We start from the raw sequence: 19,128 nt of genomic DNA, 5'->3' as shown, positions 1-19,128 counted from the left end.
CCCCATTATCAGAAGTCCTTCAAGTGACAGCTTCTAGCCAGGCTGTGGCTCCTTAACAAAGCCTCAGGGCTGCACCCCCTGCTGGAGGTTGAAGGCCCTGAGATCTAGGGCCCAGTTATCCAGGCTTGGAATCCAGCAGATGGCTTAACTGCTGGTGCTATAATGCCTCCTGGTGGTCAAAAGTTATATCTGCGCTCCCTCCCAGGTTTTTGTTGTTGTTGTTTGTTTGTTTTGTTTTGGGGTTTTTTGTTTGTTTGTTTGTTTTTGGTTTTTGGTTTTTTTTAACTCTTGTTCACTCTGTCATTGAACCTGCTGGGCTCTGGGGTAAACAGGCAACCTATGCCCTCACAGAGCCTGCACACCTTGGGGGTCTGTGACCAGTAAGCCAGCCACCAGATGACAAGTCTGAACTGAAGCCCTGATTGTCAGGGGCCACAGTCAAAAAGAACGTTATCTGCAATCTCATGTATCTCAGGATGCTTGCTTCCTGCAAGCAGAGGCAGAGGCTTTCGAATGGCTCTCAAAGGCTGTGCAACGTTCAGGACGTCAAGTCTTTTGTGGCAGCCACAAAATGTGCATTTGGGTCCTAAGTCCAATTCTACAACCAGCTCTCATCCTGGGTTGTGTAACTTCCCATGACCCCCTCCTTGTCCCTACAAATGCCCAGCGTCACTGGTGGTAGCACTGTGCTCAAACCAAGCCAAGCCCAGCAGGATCTCAGATATCCCTCAGCAAGAAGGGCAGCTCCAGAGTACCAGGTGTCCCCTTGAGCCTCTGAGGTCTCAAACAAAAGGCTCTGTAGCTTTAAGTTAGGGAAAGAAGCCCACAGTTCCCAGGGCCACCCAGCATGCAAGCTTAGGAATCAAGAACTCCATCTTGTCTTGAGCTGGGACCTTCACTCATGAGTCCCTTGGGCATGCATGATATCATTTATAGACGACTCTGAGGTGTGGGAGGAAGCGCTGCTGTTAGTAATCACACTGAGACATTGGTGTCACCTGCATGGGTCCCTCTCCCCATATCTCTTAACAGCCCCTCCCATTACCCCGCCTCACCCCTGAGAACAGTGGTATGATACCGGTCTAACCCAAGTTCTACACCCAGGTGCACACACACTGTGATGAAGAAAGCAGGACCTCGGGGCCAAAACAGAGACCCTGCCTCACCCCTGCCACCCCTCAGTCCTGTCTTTTGTTACCACTTGAAGTTACCTGGTCAGTGACTCCTCACTAGCCTGTAAGACCCCTGCCCAGCCTCTGCTCTCAAGTCAACACAGGATTCATGTGTGCACATGTTCCCAGAGCTGTTGATTCAGCCAGAGGCCTGGCAACTCCAAGATATATTCACCCAAGACCCCCAAGTCTATCTTCGGGGTCCTGATGTGAAATTTAGGCTTCAACAGAGGGCAGGAGGAGTGCAGAGCTGAGAGTCCTGATCGGGGTGTGGTCCTGCCCGTCGCTGACCATCCCTGTCTCAGCTCCAGTCTCTCCTGCAAGGTGGTCTGACAAGTTCTCAGACCTGTGCGAGGTCTCTGGGAGACAAACTGCCCTCTGTCTGACACCAGACTTCAGCCTTTCTCTTCCTCAGTGTGAGACTCCTGAGAAAATCTCAGTGCCTTAGGGTCTGCTGTTTCAATAATCTAATGGCTGAAGGGAGGGCACAACTGTCTCTTTAGTATATATTCATTCCTGCTAGGATGGCTACAAGCAAGGCTGGGGTCTGTGAGGGAGGCAGATCTTTATCTAGACCCCAGTGAGGTGGAGTGAGGCGTGGGACTAGAAGTTTCATGCCTAAAAGACAGTCTGGAGATTAGTTTCGGAAGGCTTATTTCAGACAACAGGCAGATTAAGGTTCCTTGGTGGGGAAGTAGAAGGGAAGCCATTCACTAGACTCCCTCTGTGTCCCTTAGGCCGCTGCTGGCTAGATGCCCTGGAGCTGGCCCTTCGCTGCTCCAGCCTGCTTCGACTGAGCACATGCAAGCAGGGCCGAGATGGGGAGCAGGGGTCTTCACCTGATGCCTCTCCCTCTTCCCTCTACGGACTGCCCACCTCGGCCACCATCCCAGACCAAGACCTGTTCCCGTGAGTGAGCTGGGTGAGAGGTGATCTGCGTGGTGTTCCCTAAGCAGCAGGAGATGGGTCAGCTGGGGTGACAGACTTGTTCTCTCCTGTGGGTACCAGTCTTTGCATCCTTACTGACGAAACAGGAACAGTAGTACAAATACAGGTCACTCGGTATAAGGCAGTGTGTGATGTCCCTGCAGTGAAAGAGGCTGGGTACCCAGGTGGGTGTTTGAGGTTCTGGGTGTTGCCTGGAATTGGGGGCCCACGGGCATTTCCGCCCTTCAGGTTAAATGGGTCAGCCTTGGAGAATGACGCGTTCTCAGACAAGTCAGAGAGAGAGAATGCTGACGACTCAGATGCTGAGACCCAGGATCACAGCCGCAAGACCAATGAGAGTGGGAGTGACCTGCTGGACAGCCCTGGTGGGCCACGGAGGGGAACCACGTATGTAGAGCAGGTCCAGGAGGAGCTGGGAGAGGTGAGAGCCCTGTCAACTCAAAGTGGAAACGGGACACGGCAGGGCTCTGAGTGACACCCGCTCAACCCTCCCCTGCCCACCTAACATGAGATGCAGGGGTGATGTGAGGTCCAGCCCCAAATAGACAGCCTCTCTGGGCTGGGATGGCCTGTGGCCAGAGTAGTCAGGCAGCTTAGGAAAGATCCCAGCCTGGCCCCTAGACACTCTGGGGACCTACATACACCTAGCATGACCCAGCCCCTGGGATCCCCTCACCCCGGTCAGGCACCTGTACTGTCATCTGCATAGTGAATGTTGACCGTCCAGTTGCCAGCTTGTCACAGCTGGGAGGTGATAAAACCTTGGGGAGGTGGGGCCTAGCAGGAGAATGTTAGGTCACTGGGGCTGTGGCCTCTGATAGGCAGACATTTTTCTCTTTTGTGTCCTGACCATGAGCACTTGAACTGCCAAGTATTTCCTCCATGATTTACTGCCTCCATGATGAGGCCCAAAGCACTGAGGCCCAACAATCTTGTGTAGCCCTGATTGGCCTAAAACTCACTCTGCAGCTGAGGCTGGCCATATATACCACCTCCTTCATCAGCCTCCATAGTGCTGAGATTAGCCCAAACCTTTCCATTTTTAAACTTGACTGCCCCAGGTATTTTCTTACAGTAGCAGAAAGTTGTCTAGCACACCTACAAACACAGAGGACTGGGAAACCGGATTCCTGAGGCTGGAAATTCTAGACAAAAGGGGGTTATTAACTGGGGTTTTTGGAGGCCAGACATACAAGATCAGGCAACCCTGTGGATTTAGCCTCTGGTGAGGGTCTTGTGGATGTGCCATGCGGTGAATGGTACTATGGCAGTTGTACATGTGAGAGGGAGACAAGGATACCAGAGTAGAAAAGCTGGCTTGTTCCCAGACCTGCTGAAGAACCTGCTCACCCCTAAGCCCAGTGTGGGTGGGTGCTGGCACCCATTCTACCAAGGAGCATGCTCACCGCCCAGGGTGGGCGGTGACACCCGTTCACACAGAGTGGACATGCAACCAATGGTATCCAGTGGGCAAGGGTCAGATGAGCTGTTCTGGATCCCTGTCCCTCAGCTCTCTTAGGCAGCTCAGAGCAGAGACTTCACAGCCCAGCTCATGGGGCCTGGTCATGTCCCTCTGCCACAGCTGGACGAGACGTCCCAGGTGGAGACAGTGTCAGAGGAGAACAAGAGCCTGATGTGGGTGCTGCTGCGACAGCTGCGGCCGGGCATGGACCTGTCACGTGTGGTGCTGCCGACCTTCGTGTTGGAGCCTCGGTCCTTCCTCAGCAAGCTCTCTGATTACTACTACCATGGAGACCTGCTCTCCAGGTGCACCTCCAATAGGAGGGGGCCCCACACCCCTGTGGACCACAGAGGCAGGGGATGGGATGGAGCCAGGAAGAGGGAAATAAAGGTGTGAGCATCTAGGGTTCTTCCTAGAGGTGAGGGCACCAAACAGCCCGGAGCGTGCAGAGTCCCCTCTGGGCTGGTGTGGAGTTGGCCTCAGCACTGTTCTAGCTATGTGGTAAACCCACTTGCCGACTTCTGGCCTACCTGGGAGGATGGAGCAGGGTGCCCAGGTCAGCTGGGATGAGGCTGCCTCTTTTAGCCAAGTAGATGGAGGTTGGGATGGTTGGAGAAAGGGGTGGGTGTTGAGGAGGGTAGCCAGGGACCCCAGCCTGAGCCAGAGCTCTCTACCCCATCACAGGGCAGCAGCAGAGGATGACCCCTACTGCCGCATCAAGCTTGTGCTACGGTGGTACCTGTCTGGCTTCTACAAAAAGCCCAAGGTGAGAAGGGCCTGTGGAAAGGGCAGGGTCTCAGCCAAAGGGTTTGTCAGCCCACTATGAGTGGGACCAGCTCCTCCATGGCATGGGAGAAAACCAGCTATCCCCACCATGGCCCCAGATCCAGAGAGGTGGAGGGCAGTCCTCTGGACTTCTCAAGCTCAGAGCCCAATACTGGTCCTCATTAGCTCGACCCTTGCTCGGTGTTTGAGGAAACAGCCTAAGCACCACAACGGTGTCAGGAAAGGAGCACTTGACCCTAACTACAAAGCTATGGGATTTGTCGAGAAACCCCTCTTGAGAACCTTGCTGGTAACAGAGCTGCCCCTGGTTATGGAGAGGCCTGCAGGGCCAGGTGGAACTGGGCTTCCATAGTCCATAAACCTGGCAACCAAGATTCTGGCCAGGCATGGGGGGTGCACGCCTGTAATCCCAGCACCAGGGAAGCACAGACAGGAAGATTTCCTGAGGTTCGAGGCTAGCCTGGGCTACATAAGTGAGACCCCATCTTAAAAGGGGATGGGGGAGTCGGGAAGAGCTGAGTCAGTAGCAAAGTGCTTGCCATGCAAGTGTGAAGACCCGGATTTCCTTACTGAGACTCACAGGGGCTGGGTGTGGCAGTGTGTGCTTGGGATCCATGATCCTAATGCAGAGGAAGCAGAGACAGGAGGATTCCCAGGACTCCCTGGTCAGCCAGCCTAGCCTGCTTAGCAACTTCTAGGCTAGTGAGAGTCCCTACCTCAAAGACAAGATGGAACAGTATTCAAGGTTGACTGCCAGCCTCCACACACACACACACACACACACACACACACACACACAGAGGGATTCACACATATAATGCTAGCACATAGGAGGTAGAGGCAAGAAAGGTTACAGTGAGTTTGATTCCAGACCTGCGTCTCGTTGTAGACAGGTGAGCCCAGAGAGAAGAAACCAACCTAGAGTCATACAGTAAACTAGGCTAGACCAAGGTCTCCTGGAAGCCTGCCACCTCCCAAGCTTTCACCCAGCTATGTATGGTCTGTGCCCGAGTCAGAGACAGTCAGATCTAGCTGTGGTCTTGAGGCCCCTCCGAGATGAATAGAAGATAGGGATTCCTAAGGCAGCCCCCTCCCCCACACACAACTGTAAGCCACCAGCAAAACATAGTCTCCCCTAAGCAGAATAAGGGTGCCAAAACCTCTTCTAGAGGCAGGAACAACCCCACCAGGCCCCCCCCCCAGAAGCGTCTCTCTCCTCTTGGCTCCTCCAGCATGTCTTTGTGATCCCCACAGGGCATCAAGAAACCCTATAATCCCATTCTGGGGGAGACTTTTCGCTGCTGCTGGCTGCACCCTCAGACCAACAGTCACACCTTCTACATAGCAGAACAGGCAAGACTCCACTGCCCAGCTCAGTATGTGCAGTGGGCGGGGGGCGGGGGCTTGTGGGACTGAGAGTGGGGTTGTCCATGGCCTGTACCCTGCCACAGGACAGGCTTCGCACCTGGTCACCATCCATGGGGATTCTCCCAGAAGGGCAGGCATGATGGTGTGACAGGATCACCTGAAAGAGGGTGGGCAGCCTGACTTCCCTGTGCTGGGCTCCCTTAGATGACTCAGAAACTTGAACAGGTTCCCAGACACCGGGATCCAGGCCCTGCCCTGGTACTTATAGGAATGTGTCCCTTACCTTCCACTTGCCCATGGGACCCAGATATCCTTTATGGTATAATAATTTCTGGAGCCATCTCTAGACCTGTCTCTCTTACATAGGTGTCTCACCATCCTCCAGTGTCTGCCTTCTACGTCAGCAACAGGAAAGATGGCTTCTGCATGAGCGGCAGCATCACAGCCAAGTCGAAGTTCTACGGTGAGGAGGCTCCAGGGGATGGGGACGGGATGGAGGAGCCTGGGCCTGTGGAAGTGAGGAGAGGACTTCACCCCATAAGCAGTGAACCCCAGAATCCCGCTGGTGGGACCATGTGGGTGGCCCTAACTCTGTTGAAAGCAGACACCAGTAGGGGAGCCAGGAAACAAAGAAGAAGCTTGGGGTGGGGGGAGGGCTTGCTCCGACAGAGCTGCCCAGCTCCGTAGCCATGAGCCATGAGTGGCTATTTGTACTGATTAAAGGCAGGTTGGACTGCAGATCAGTGGGAATGCACGCCTAGCCCGCACAGCCGGTGTTCCATCCCTAGTACCGAAAATGGATGATGGTGGATGTATGACAGATAGACAGACAGAAGGTAGGTAGGTAGCTGGATAGAGTGATAGATTAAAAAGTCAGAAAGTCGGTAGATAGAAGGTGGGTAGGTAGGTAGGTAGATAATAGACAAACAGAAAGTTAGGTAATAAGTTGGTGGGTAGAAAACAGATAGGTAATAGGTAGGTAGATAATAGATAGATAATAGGTAGATGGACAGAAAGTAGACAGATAGGTAATAGGCAGATAGAGGGAAGGTGGGTAAATGGAAGTGGAAGGTAGAGAAGAGACAGACAGACAGACAGACAGACAGACAGAAGGTAGATATATAGAAGTGAAATCAAAGTGCAGTGTCCCATTGCATGGGCTCCATCAAGTGTTTTGGTAGCCACACCTGGCTGGTAGTAAGCACTTGAGTGTCCCAAGCAGGCCAAAGAAGCCACGCTCTGCCCTGTGCTGCTCTGAGTCTGGGATTGGCAGTGCCCAGGAACCTCACTGACACTTCCCCAGCAGACCCTATTTGCCCTCATCACTAGTGTGCAGGTGTGTGCTGAGGGCCTCTGTATGCCTGGCAGCAGCAAAAGGTAGCATGTGGCATCTGCACCCAGGTTCCATTCACCTTTATCACCTATGCTCTGGTCTCAAGCTGGCTCTAAAAGGTTCATAGTGTCTTCCCTGAAATTTCATGGTGGAGTGAGATAGACCACTAACAAGTCAGATGACTTCTCAGGATGCATAACGGGTGCAAACTAGACAGTTTTATGATACCCAAGGCCCAGATGTTGTGTGTCTCTCCCTCAGTGCCCCAGCTGAAGATGCTGGGAACTCTGGGATATGTTGTAAGGACATTCAGACTTTGGGGTCCTGCAGAGGCCTGATGCTAAGAGTCTGTGTCCTAATCGGGTCCCTGACCTTCTTTGCAGGGAACTCTCTGTCAGCGCTTCTGGATGGCAAGGCTAAGCTCACCTTTTTGAACCGCAAGGAGGAGTACACCCTCACCATGCCCTATGCCCACTGCCGAGGTGAGCAACTGTGCCATTCCCCGTGCCCCACCAATAGCCCAGGATGGCCCTCGGTCATGGTATTAGTTACTTTTCTGGTTACTGTAATGTGTTGGAAAAAACTAAAGAAGGAAGAAATGAGTTTATTTTGGATCGCCATGGGACGGGTAGGTGACTCCATTGGTTGTACTGAATCCACAGTCCGGAAGCAGAGAGTTGAATGCTGGGGCTTGGCTCATTTCTCCTTTGTATTCAGCCAAGGATGTCAGGGAATGCCACCCATATCCAGGGTGGGTCTTCCTTCCTCAGTTAAACCTCCATGGAAGCACTCACATAGGTACACTCCAAGGTGTGTCTCCTAGGTGATTCCAAAGTCAGGTGGAGCTGACAATTAAGGCCAACCCCAGCAGATGCTAAACACTGTCTGCTTATTCGAAGATGTCCCCACCTCATGGGTGACTTTTCAGAGCTGAGTGTGTAACTCTAGGTGGCTTGCTAGTTTCTCCTCTTTGATTTTGCATCTGGCTCCTCTTGTACTAGTGATCAATCCCAGCTATTGAGGAGGTGGAGGCAAACTTCAGGGCCTGCCTGAGCAGCAGAGTGAGTTCAAAGCCAGATGGATAACTAAGTATGACAATGTCTTGAAATTAAAAGATAGGAAAGGAGCTGGGGCAGTGGATCAGTGGTAGAGCACTTGCCTAGTATGTAAGAAGCACTGGGTACGGGGGCTGGGGATTTAGCTCAGTGGTAGAGCGCTTGCCTAGGAAGCACAAGGCCCTGGGTTCGGTCCCCAGCTCCGAAAAAAAGACCAAAAAAAAAAAAAAAAAAAAAAAAAAAGAAGAAGCACTGGGTACAATCCCAGCACCACACACACACACACACACACACACACACCCCAAACCAGACACGCAGAACTATAATACCAGTGGACTCCTACCCACCTCCAGGTCCGGAGACATAGAGTTACCACTGTCATGTCAAAGGGAAGAGCTTTCCCACCCCAGAAATCCCTCTGGTGTGGGCTGAAGCTAAGGCTGAGCTACTACACCGACTGAGCGTGCTGAGGCTGGTGTTCAAGCCCCAGAACTTGAAACAAAGAATCAAAGAAACACAGAGAGTCTGATAGAATGTCCCATACCTTTTAATCCCTGCACTTGGGAAGCAGAGGCCGCAGGTCTCTGTGAGTTCAAGACCAGAGCCACATAATGAGACCACATCTTAAAAGATTAAGTAAGTAAGTAAGTAAGTAAGTAAGTAAGTAAGTAATAAAATACTCATCTTTGACTGGGCATACATAGCTCTGACAACCCAAAGTATGACCTGGACAAGTGCAGTTTGATCTGGGGAGCAGTGATTGGCTTATGCCTCTGTCTCCACACCCTACCTGCCAAGTTCCTGTGCTGAGTGTCTCTAAGTCTATGGCAGAGCTGATGAGGACCTGGCCTGAGAGAGACAAGTGAATTAAAGCAGCGGGGTGATGTGCACTCAGAGAAAGCAGCACAGAAATGCCAGGCTCCAGAAAGGCACTCGGCTGTGTGTGCTGCTTCCCTGATCTTACCGGGACTCCGCCCATGTGTTTTGCTGCGGTTCTGGCACTCGCAGCAGCTAAGCATCAGCTCGCTGTGAGACAGCTACTCTGGTAGGATTTGAAGAACTATCCCCACCATGGTTTTAAGTGTGGCTGTTTTATCTTCCCTGTCTGGGAGCCTCGTACCCTGTGCATGAGTTACATACATCTCCACGGCCAACAGCAGTGCCTTAGAGAGGCTCAGTAAAACTTGTTCAGCGAGGGGTTGGGGATTTAGCTCTGTGGTAGAGCGCTTGCCTAGCAAGCACAAGGCCTGCGTTCGTTCCCCAGCTCCGAAGAAAAGAAAAAAAAGAAAGAAAGAAAGAAAGAAAAGAAACAAAACCAAAAAAATTGTGTTGTTGTAGTTCAGTGGATGGTTCTGGGGTCTAAGGTCTAGAGAACAATGTGAGTATCGTAGTCTTGCCACAGAAGGAAACAGAGATCTAAAGGGTAGACAAAACCCAGGAGCCAACAATGACTGCTTGTGGCCCTAGATACGATGTAATTTTGCTGGGAGTCTGCCAGCCCCACGAAGCAGAATGTTTGGGACCACACAGGAGGTGTCCATTGAACCCCCAGAGCCATGCTGTTGGTCCTTAATGCTTCCTTGGCCATGGAAGGCCTTCTGCAGCAATCTCTTATGACAGGAGATGTTTTACAAGAGTCCCTGTGGTGTGGAAACCTCTGGGGACAAACTGTTAGCTGTCAGGACCAAGACCTGCCAAGGTCTCCGATCCTCAGGTCTGCCTCTTCCTCCGTCTGATCTCTTAAGCCCTCTCCCCATTTGTCTTCTTCCCGCTCCTCTTCTTTACCATCTTGTAATCCTTTTTCTTTGTTTGTTTTCTGAGTCAGTCTTGAAACTAACTCTGTAGACCACGCTGGCCTCAAACTCATAGAGATCCCCCATTCTCTGCCCCCCAAGTGCTGGGATTAAAGGTGTGTGCCTCGACCACCACCTGGCTGTCTCTTTTATTTCTGTCTGTGTTTTGTATAAATGTCAGATGCTTGCAGTACCTACAGAGGTCAGAAGGGGGCATCAGATCATCAGATTCCCCTAGAACTGAATTTAGATGGCCGTGGGCCGCCACATAGGTCCTGAGACTCTATCTCCAGTCCTCTGGAAGGGCAGCCAGCTCTCCAGTTCAGAGGTTTAGTCCATTGTCATCATAGCAGGAAGCATGGTGGCATGCAGGCAGATACGGTGTGGGAGAAATAGCTGAGAGTTCTACATCTGGAACTAATCTTCAGGCAGAAAGAGTGACCTGTGGCCTGGCTTGGACATTTGAAACCCCAAAGCCCACCCCTAGTGACACACTTCTTGCAACAAAGTTGCACCTATTCCAACAGGGCCACACCTCCCAATCCCTGTCAGGTAGCATAATGAATAAGTATCCAAATATATGAACCTACGGGGACTGTTCCCATTCAAACCACAATTATGGTTATTTTCAATATTAGATTATGTTTTCCATAGGACCACAGGAGAACTGAGGGAAAAGGGTTTTCAGATGCACGCTGCACAATCCTGAGGTGCAGTAGGGAGCAGATGCAACCTAGTTCCAGGGTTGGTGCAGAATCCAGCCACAGATATGATTAGTCAGACCCCGGGATCGGGGCTCCTGAAGAAACTGACCCAGCAAAGGGTGTGGCATCTCCAAACCAGAGCAGAGGCCCCTTCCTGGGACACAGTACTGAGGAACAGGCAGGGTCTCCTTCTTAACAAACCCTTTCCTTGCCTGCCCGGTGACACAGACTTTCGGGGTTGAATCCCAACACCAGTTGCATTTCAGGGCTCCTGTACGGCACCATGACCATGGAGCTGGGAGGTAAAGTGACCATACAGTGTGAGAAGAACAATCTCCAAGCTGAACTGGACTTCAAACTCAAGGTAATGTATGCAGCCGGTGGGACAGAGTGTGTGAGCTCAGGTGGGGATCCCCTCCGGCCGCATCAGGCAAAGAGCCCCGGACAAGTACAAGTGGAGTAGGATGCTTTGCATCCCCATAGGACAGACAGGGCCCAGAGAGAGAATGGAGTTGCCCACAGGCCACACAGAACAGCCTGCAGGCCTAAGTCCCATTGTTCTATCCTAAGGGTGTCAGACTCTATAGATTTGAGTCCAGATCACGGCACTGGAGTGAGGGCATCTTTCTCTGGTCTTAGCCTCGTCTGAGCCATAGTCATGAGAATGACCACTCTGTACCCCTGAGGATGTGCCTCTGGGTAGGGCCCTCCCCTCCTCCCCACTCATGGGGAACCTATCTGTTCCTGCAGCCTTTCTTTGGGAGCAGCACCAGCATCAACCAGATTTCTGGGAAGATCACATCAGGGGAGGAAGTCCTGGCCCGCCTCACTGGACACTGGGTAAGATGTCAGCCCTTAGGGCAAGCCTGGATAGGCCCTAGGGTGATCACCAACCAGGCCAGCAGCTCTGATGCTGCTATGCCATCTGGGGCAGGACAGAGATGTATTTATCAAGGAAGAGGCCAGTGGAGGCACCAAGCTCTTCTGGACTCCTAGTGAGGAGGTCCGCAGGCAGCGGCTGAAGCGGCACACGGTGCTGTTGGAAGAGCAGAGTGAACTGGAGTCTGAGAGGTAAGGCCTCTGCTGACCACAGACAGGGATAGCCAGATGGAGGGTTGTCAGGGTCACAATGCTGGTAGCACATTCTAGGATGTCTTTTGGCAAGAGCAGCCCCAGAATAGACCCCTCATGCTAAATCACCTATCCTGCTGGGGACAGCTGGTGGGAGAGGGCCCCATCATTGCTGCCAACAAGAAGATCCCTGCAGGTGGCAGGCAGGAGCCCAGCTTAGGGAAAATACAGCTCATACTGTAGAATCAAAAGCGGGGAGACACAGGCTTCCTGCAAGATAGCCAGCCCCTTGTCGCTGAAGGCAACCAAGCAGGGGACACTCTAAGCTCCCTTCCGATGTAGGGGGTGATTGATTCTGAGCTGCCGAGGAATGGAGCTGCCCTACTCTGAGCTCATTGGTCCTCTGACCTGCAGGCTCTGGCAGCATGTCACCAGGGCCATCCATGAGGGTGACCAGCACAAAGCCACCCAGGAGAAGTCTGTGCTGGAAGAGGCGCAGCGGCAGCGTGCCCGTGAGCACCAGCAGAGCCTCACTCCATGGAAGCCACAGTTGTTCACCCTGGACCCACTCACTCAGGAATGGCGCTACCAATATGAGGAGTGAGTAGCACAATGGCCTGGGGCCTGTGTGGTGGGGTAGGAGCCTGCAGACTGAGTCCAGTGTGCATGTCTCGATTTGAAATCTCTAATCTCCTTTCCCTACCTGCCTTCAGTAGTACCTTAGGGATGAGGTATAAGGAGGGATGGTCAGATAGACCCCCTGAAGCCTTCCTTGTAACCCCTGAATAGTGGTCATCCCCTGGGTCACCATGAGAAGCTGAGGTCTAGGCTAGGACAGAACCCTCTCCCATAAGGGTCATCACCTCTACTGATGGACGCCATCTGGACTCTCCAGCTACAGCCCTTGGGACCCGCTAAAGGACATTGCCCAATATGAGCAAGATGGGATTCTTCACACTCTACAGAGGGAGACTATGTCTGGACAGACAGCCTTCCTGGGAAGTCCAGAGTCCAGGCACAAGGTCAGTACCCCTCACCAAGGCTCCAGCCCAGGCTTGATCTCAACTGTAGGTGTGGCTGCCCTTGAGAGCCTCATACCCTCCACCTGGCCCTCCTCCCTCAGTGCCCATCTCTGTGATAGCTCAAACCCTACCTGGCAGTGGGACTTCACTGTCGCCAGGCTCCTCATTGTTCCTTTTTCCTTTTCACTGGGGGGATCTGAGATGCAAAATACTTGGTTCATGGGCATCCTGGGCCTCACAGTTCAAGACTCTGTGCCAGCCTCCTGAAGTCACTTTGTCCCATTCTACAGCTAAAGAAACCCAGGCTCAAACTAGCCCAGGGAAGAGGAGGAAAAGCCAGCATCCATACCTGCACAGAGCCTGGGAAAAGCAGGAGGGATGTCAAAGGGTTAAGAGAGTCCCAGGAAACAGAGAGAGGGAGATGCCCTTACATAAGATGAGATTATGAATTGCTCTACCAGGTAGGCCTAGCTGCATGCTCTGGGTTCCAGGTGTGCTAGCACTGGCCATGTGCCAACATGGTGGCAGAGCTGGCTGGCCCTCATTCCTCCAGAGGAAGTCAAACGGTTTTATGTTCCCGTTAGGAAACCAAGGCCCCCGAGATGGAATGGCTGCAGTTCAGGCCAGGTGGAGGTTCAAACCATCTGTGTCCAACTGCGAAGTCTCAACTCCGTTCTCTGCACACTGCCCTACTCTAGTGCATCCTGACATTAACGGGACACCATGTCCCCAAAGGGCCCGTGGGAGAAGACACTACATATAATAACATCATCTCTTTACAGAGGCCTAGCTCTGACCGGCGGCTCCGCAAAGCCAGTGACCAGCCCTCTGGCCATAGCCAGGTCACTGAGAGCAGCGGCTCCACACCTGAGTCCTGCCCAGACCTCTCTGATGAGGACTTTGTTCCTGGTAAGTGGCTCCTCAAGTTTTATACACACTAGGTAAGTCCTGGCCCTGTCTAGTGAACACCTTGGACCTTGACTACCAGGGAAGGCAGAAGGAGAGAGCTGGTCCCTACCTGCAGCCCCTCTGCAGGATAGGAAGGGCCAGGAAGCGCCTTTCAGAGATGAGTACATAGGGGCAGGCATTCTCATAGTAGATCTGTGCTCATCCTACCCTGCCCTCTCCCTCAGAGATCTTCCTTCCCAGAGGAGGCAGTCAGGACCGATGAGGGCTGTAGCCAGGACTTAGAAGGAGAAAAGAGACTACTAGGCATGTTGCTCAGTGGTAGAATGCCTGTCTAGCACATATGAAGGCCTGGCTTCAGTCCCAGCGTAGCATAAACCCAGCATGGCAGTACACAGCTATAATCCAACACTCTAGAGGTCACATGAGAGATCAAGAGCTAAGGTCATCTCCTGCTACATTAAGTTCAAGGCCAGCCTCACATACTTGAAACCTACTCTCAGAAATGGGATGGGGAGGAAGTGGTCTAAGGCTAGGATCTTCCTGAGCTGCAAGGATACTGGAGAGATTGGTTGGGCACTGTCCATTGTCCAGCCCCTGGTACTGCCTCTACCTCTGCCCCAGTGAGATTCTTTTCTCCTTTGCCCTTACTGAGAAGTCTATGTCTCCCAACATTGTCCCCACATCTGCAGTGGATCATCATCTAGCTGAGCCTACATCCCCTCCTAACCTTTCCCCGTCTCTCTCTCTCTCTCTCTCTCTCTCTCTCTCTCTCTCTCTCTCTCTCTCTCTCTCTCTCTCTCTTTTTTGGTTCTTTTTTTTCCGGAGCTGGGGACTGAACCCAGGGCCTTGCGCTTCCTAGGCAAGCGCTCTACCACTGAGCTAAATCCCCAACTCCTCCCTGTCTCTCTTGTGTCAATGTCTGGCTCCTGAGGTTGGTAAATCAGGAGCTAGGTCAAACGGGACATCTCAGCTTACCCTGGTGTGTTTCTCCCTGCTATCTCCATCCTGGACATTTAGGTAATGAGAGCCCGTGTCCTCGGTGCAGGCGAGAGGTACACCGGCTAAGGATGCTACAAGAGGCAGTGCTGTCCATTCAGGAAGCTCAGCAAGAGCTGCATCGGTAAGAACACGGGAGGTGGAGGGAGCTGCCAGCATAGGAGAGAGAGCACAGCCCTGGTGAAGGTGCTGTTGAGCGTGGGCAAGGAGCTCCTCAGGGCCAGAGAAACCTCCCAGGTGTGTGAAAGCAGATAGCAGCCCTCCCGGACACCTCAAGCTCCCTGTAGCTCACCAGCACCCCGTATAGAGGCTCCTCAAAGCAAAGGGAGTGTCTGGAAACCCCACTAAGTGACCTCAGTGGATTTCCAATCAGCACACGGTATCAAGTGAGGGTGTCAGAGGCCAACCCACTTGCTCCTCTGTAAAATGGGTCACTAGCAGAGCCAACAAGAGATCGAGGGAGCAGAATGGCGACCAAGCTTTGTGCCTATCTTCCAGACACCCCATCACTGGCATGGTACTTGCTGTTCTTACCTAGAGGATCGGCTGACAGAGACATGGAACTGGAAGGGAATGAGTCAGAGCTGGGACACGCAGGAGGGTGGAGATATAAATATCTGTGCATTGGCTGAAGTCCACTGCTGTAGGTTTGGACGTTGGGAAGTCTGCTACCTAGAGGCCCTTTGTCTGCAATGGCCTGAAGTGAGGAGGTGGAATGACAAGAGAACCTGGAGTCAGTGTATGAAGCCAGAGATGATGTTCTGGCCCCTGGAAGGGTGATGACTCTGCCAACTTTGCAGCAACCCCATGCCAAGTGCCAGTTTTTCCTGTTTTCCCACGTCACAGAGTCCCCTAGAGGTCTAAAGATAGCCTTATTAATTCACAGGAGAGTGTATGGAAAATTGACTTACAGTCAGAGACAAGGGGTGGAGAGATGAGTCAAACACGACATCTCTTTTTCTGTGGACTGTACTTGTCTCGTGGTTTGCTTGCAGATGGCCATCAGTGAAGCCTTGAGTCTCAACACTGCTGGCCCCGTTTGCTTTCCCTACTGCGGTCACATAAATATATATCAATCAGCTAATGAGAAAGGGGATTCTAGGGTCTCTGGAGTTCTTCTAATGCCACAGTGGGGAGCCTCAGACTCAGAAGGCTGACCCGGGGCTAAGGAAGTGTGAAGTGGGCTGTGCCTGCTGAGGAGGGAGCTCCCTGGAGATGCTAGCCCAGGTTTCTAGGAATCCTTAAGTCAATCCAGGTTGACTCCTCTAGCTAGTGTCTCAACAATACAGTCTTTCAAACTGCTCCTTTCCCAAGCTGTGGGGACAAAGAAAAAGAAACCTGGTACCTCCCCACTCCCCAAAAAAAGGACTTCTGCACCCAGGAAACAGAGAGAACAGACATCAGAGTCCAGGCTTGATGGGCTTGTTCCTATGTCCCTGGTCGACACACAGCTGAGGATGCCAACAAGACACTAAGCGTATCACATTCTGGAAGCTGCAAGTCTAAGGTGAAAGTTTCAGGCCTGGTTCTTCCCAGTGCCCTGTCCTTGGCTTGCAGACAAAGTCATTTCCTGTGTGCCTTTGTCTTGATTTTAACCCTCTTCTTAGAATCCCAGTCTAAATTAAGGGCCCACCCTAATGAGTCACCTCTTCAGAGATCTTATCTCCAAATAGTCCAGTGGCCAGGATTTCAACACAGGTTTGAGGAAGTACACACCATTCACCACCACTCCAGGACTGGCAGGAAGGATGCTAAAAGCTTAGTCTCCAAGCCCAGATCCTCCTGTCTCACAATGGACATCCAGGAAGAACAGCCCTGGGACCCCTCTCCCTAAACAGCTCTCACCCACACTTGTAGCCATGTCCCAGCTGGCAGACACGCCATCTTGTACCAGACGATCCTATTAGCTGGGAGGGTGGTCATGCTGGTGTTGACACAGCCCCTTTGTTTCAGGCACCTTTCAGCCATGTTGAGATCCACAGTGCGTGCTGGGCAGGCGCCGGCCCCCGGCCTCCTGCAGAATCCCCGCTCCTGGTTCCTGCTTTGCATCTTCCTGACATGTCAGCTATTCATTAACTATATCCTCAAATAAGAGCCCTTGGAATCAGCAAGGTGATGCCTGAAGAACTCCCTCCTAGGCACCCAGCACTTTACACCGGCCTGCAGAGACAGTGGGGCCCACAGGCAGGGCCACTGGGACAGAAGGGTCCTCATACAAGAGGATGACAGGTGGGGCCTGGGGCTATGAGGGTGCTGTGACTCCTGCTGTAGGACCCTCCAGGAAGCACTGGCCTCTCCTACAGAGTCCTCCACCTAGCACCGGCCTTAATGCTAAAGCCAAATGTGGTTTCTGCCCTGCAGCGTGCCCCTGGTAATCTCGAGTTGCCACTCCCAAGCCAGCCCCCACTGGCCATATGGCATCATATCTGGGGGTCAGGAGGGCCTGTGCAGGCTTTGGACAGCCACTTGCCACAGCAGAGGAGAGAGTGAGGTTTCCAGGAGCAGCAGGAAGGAAGACCCCAGAATTCCCCAGGGCTCTTTGAGTGGTAATGTTGACTTCTGGAGAGTCTGCCCACCTTGTGCTCACACAAGCATGGACAGGACACTGGGACTTTTATCCTGTTGTTAAGCTGTTTCCACAGAAGCCCGTTCAGGTAGTTACTTCACCCACATTGGCCCTATAGCCAGAGGAGTGCCCTGGCTAACTGCAGTGTGAGCTTGTAAGCAACAGAAGTGCCCAGGAGCTGACCCCAAAGGCCAGGAAGGCTCGAGCTTGCCACTTTCCCTGACCAATACAGTCTTCCCATCCTGTTGACATTCTGACTACATATAAATTGCAATATTTGAGGCAGCTCTGTGCAGTGAGCAGCCTCTGCATCCAGACCCTGACCCTATGTGGATGATGCTCTGTGTATACGTGTGTGTGTGTGTGTGTGTGTGTGTGTGTGTGTGTGTGTGTGTGTATGTGGGCACCTATGCATACTCACATTCAGAGCCTTAATACCTAGTTGGTGCCATCTCCACTGTATCTGATCCTTCATTTCTGAGTTTTGTATCCATTTGTCTCTCTCCTTCCTCAGCCTGGGGGTATGTCTGCTCCATGCCTTGAAATAAATGGAAATACATGTATATTCTCTTGTGTGGGGTCCTTGGGAACAAGGAGAAATTCTGGGGAGATGGAAAAAGCAGTGTAATAGGGCTGTCTTGAGGTACCAAGTGAGGGGTCCAGAAGGTGGATGCAGGTTCACAATGTTGAGTGAGAAAATAGTCCACCTGGAGCCATTGGGAGCTGGAGTCCCATCAGCCAACCGGGGAGCAACTGTGGGCATGGGAGAGATGTGGCCCGCCAGGGCATTCCAGGGACCTACTAGGGCTGGGAAAGGGAGGGGAAGGATGGGGCCCATTCCTTTAAGAAAGGGAGACACTCAGACTGGGCAGCCTGCTGTAGTCCTCATGGCCTTACTGAAATGCTTAAGCTTCTGTATTCTGAGATAGTTCTGAGGCATCCAGAGTAGCCCTTGGCATCTGACAACACACCCCACACCACCTCAAAGGGAAGCTGTAGCCCCCCTTAACACATGGAAGGTAACAGACCAGAGGGAATGAAGGTGGCCAAACAATACCCATGACAGGGGACCCTAAGGATGCCTCGCTACCTCCGGTGCCAGGAGGTAAATCAAAGAAGAGCCAAGTGGCTTTGCATCTGCCCATCCCAGGACTCCCCTAGAGGACCCTGCTCCTGGGGCCTCCATAAAGCAGCCAGTCATCCTGGAGCATGGATGCCTGCAAGTGGTCATTTTACACCTCAGACATCTCTGTCTCCAGTGTAGGCAGGGAGCTCTGAACCCCTGACCTTCTCTCTGGCACCTTGAGCCCATGCAGAACTAGGTCCTGTCCCTCACAACACCATCATACATCTGGAAATTTGGAATGTCCTCCTGAATTCTCATTCTCATATTCTCTCTCTCTCTCTCTCTCTCTCTCTCTCTCTCTCTCTCTCTCTCTCTCACACACACACACACACACACACACACACACACACACACACATTCCATGGCCCCTTGCAGACCTCCACTACTTTCTTGCACACTAACCGAAAGGACGTGGCTATATCTCTCCTTCATTGCCTTCCTCTGGCAGCTGCCAAGACTTAAACCTCGCCTGCTCTTTTGTTTTTCTTGCAGACCTTCATAAAATGGTTGTGGAATATCTCTCTGTGTCCATCTTAAAAACCTAGAAAAAGACACTCCAATAAGCAAGTAACTGCCTTGACTGCTAGATAAGAAGTCATTTGCACCATGGATTTGGTACAGCAAAGGATTTAGGAAAAAACAGGGTGGTGTTGAGGCAAGCGAGTTCCTCTGGCAGAGGCACCTCCAGGGTGATGGTTGAGTCCAGGCAGGGCATCCAGCCAAGCTTTCAAAAGGCCCATCTGCTGGCAAAGACCAGTTCCTTTTGACATGCCCAAGGCGTGTCTCCACTCTGTGGCCGATGGGTTCTGCTGCTACT

The 19,128-nt window shown here is 52.4% G+C and overlaps 1 protein-coding gene across 6 annotated transcripts in view; it reads left to right on the top strand.

The window, feature by feature from the left end:
• Osbpl5 (oxysterol binding protein-like 5) overlaps window positions 1-17,748 on the top strand; it is a 70,646-nt gene extending 52,898 nt beyond the window's left edge. For 5 of the 6 annotated variants that reach the window (XM_063268111.1, NM_001015024.2, XM_006230828.5 and 2 more), the window contains 15 exons: window positions 1,910-2,081; window positions 2,349-2,541; window positions 3,703-3,887; window positions 4,267-4,348; window positions 5,623-5,721; window positions 6,103-6,199; window positions 7,453-7,551; window positions 10,888-10,985; window positions 11,372-11,461; window positions 11,556-11,692; window positions 12,107-12,292; window positions 12,588-12,714; window positions 13,497-13,623; window positions 14,641-14,743; window positions 16,573-17,748. In XM_063268111.1, the coding sequence (XP_063124181.1) occupies window positions 1,910-2,081; window positions 2,349-2,541; window positions 3,703-3,887; window positions 4,267-4,348; window positions 5,623-5,721; window positions 6,103-6,199; window positions 7,453-7,551; window positions 10,888-10,985; window positions 11,372-11,461; window positions 11,556-11,692; window positions 12,107-12,292; window positions 12,588-12,714; window positions 13,497-13,623; window positions 14,641-14,743; window positions 16,573-16,711 (1,934 nt within the window). In that variant the 3' untranslated portion in view covers window positions 16,712-17,748. The other variant, XM_006230829.5, reaches the window with a different exon arrangement.
• Window positions 17,749-19,128: the final 1,380 nt, after the last annotated feature.

This window comes from Rattus norvegicus, chromosome 1, assembly GCF_036323735.1.
Source record: "Rattus norvegicus strain BN/NHsdMcwi chromosome 1, GRCr8, whole genome shotgun sequence".
Lineage (NCBI taxonomy): Eukaryota > Metazoa > Chordata > Mammalia > Rodentia > Muridae > Rattus > Rattus norvegicus.
This window is presented reverse-complemented; position numbering and strand designations above follow the sequence as displayed.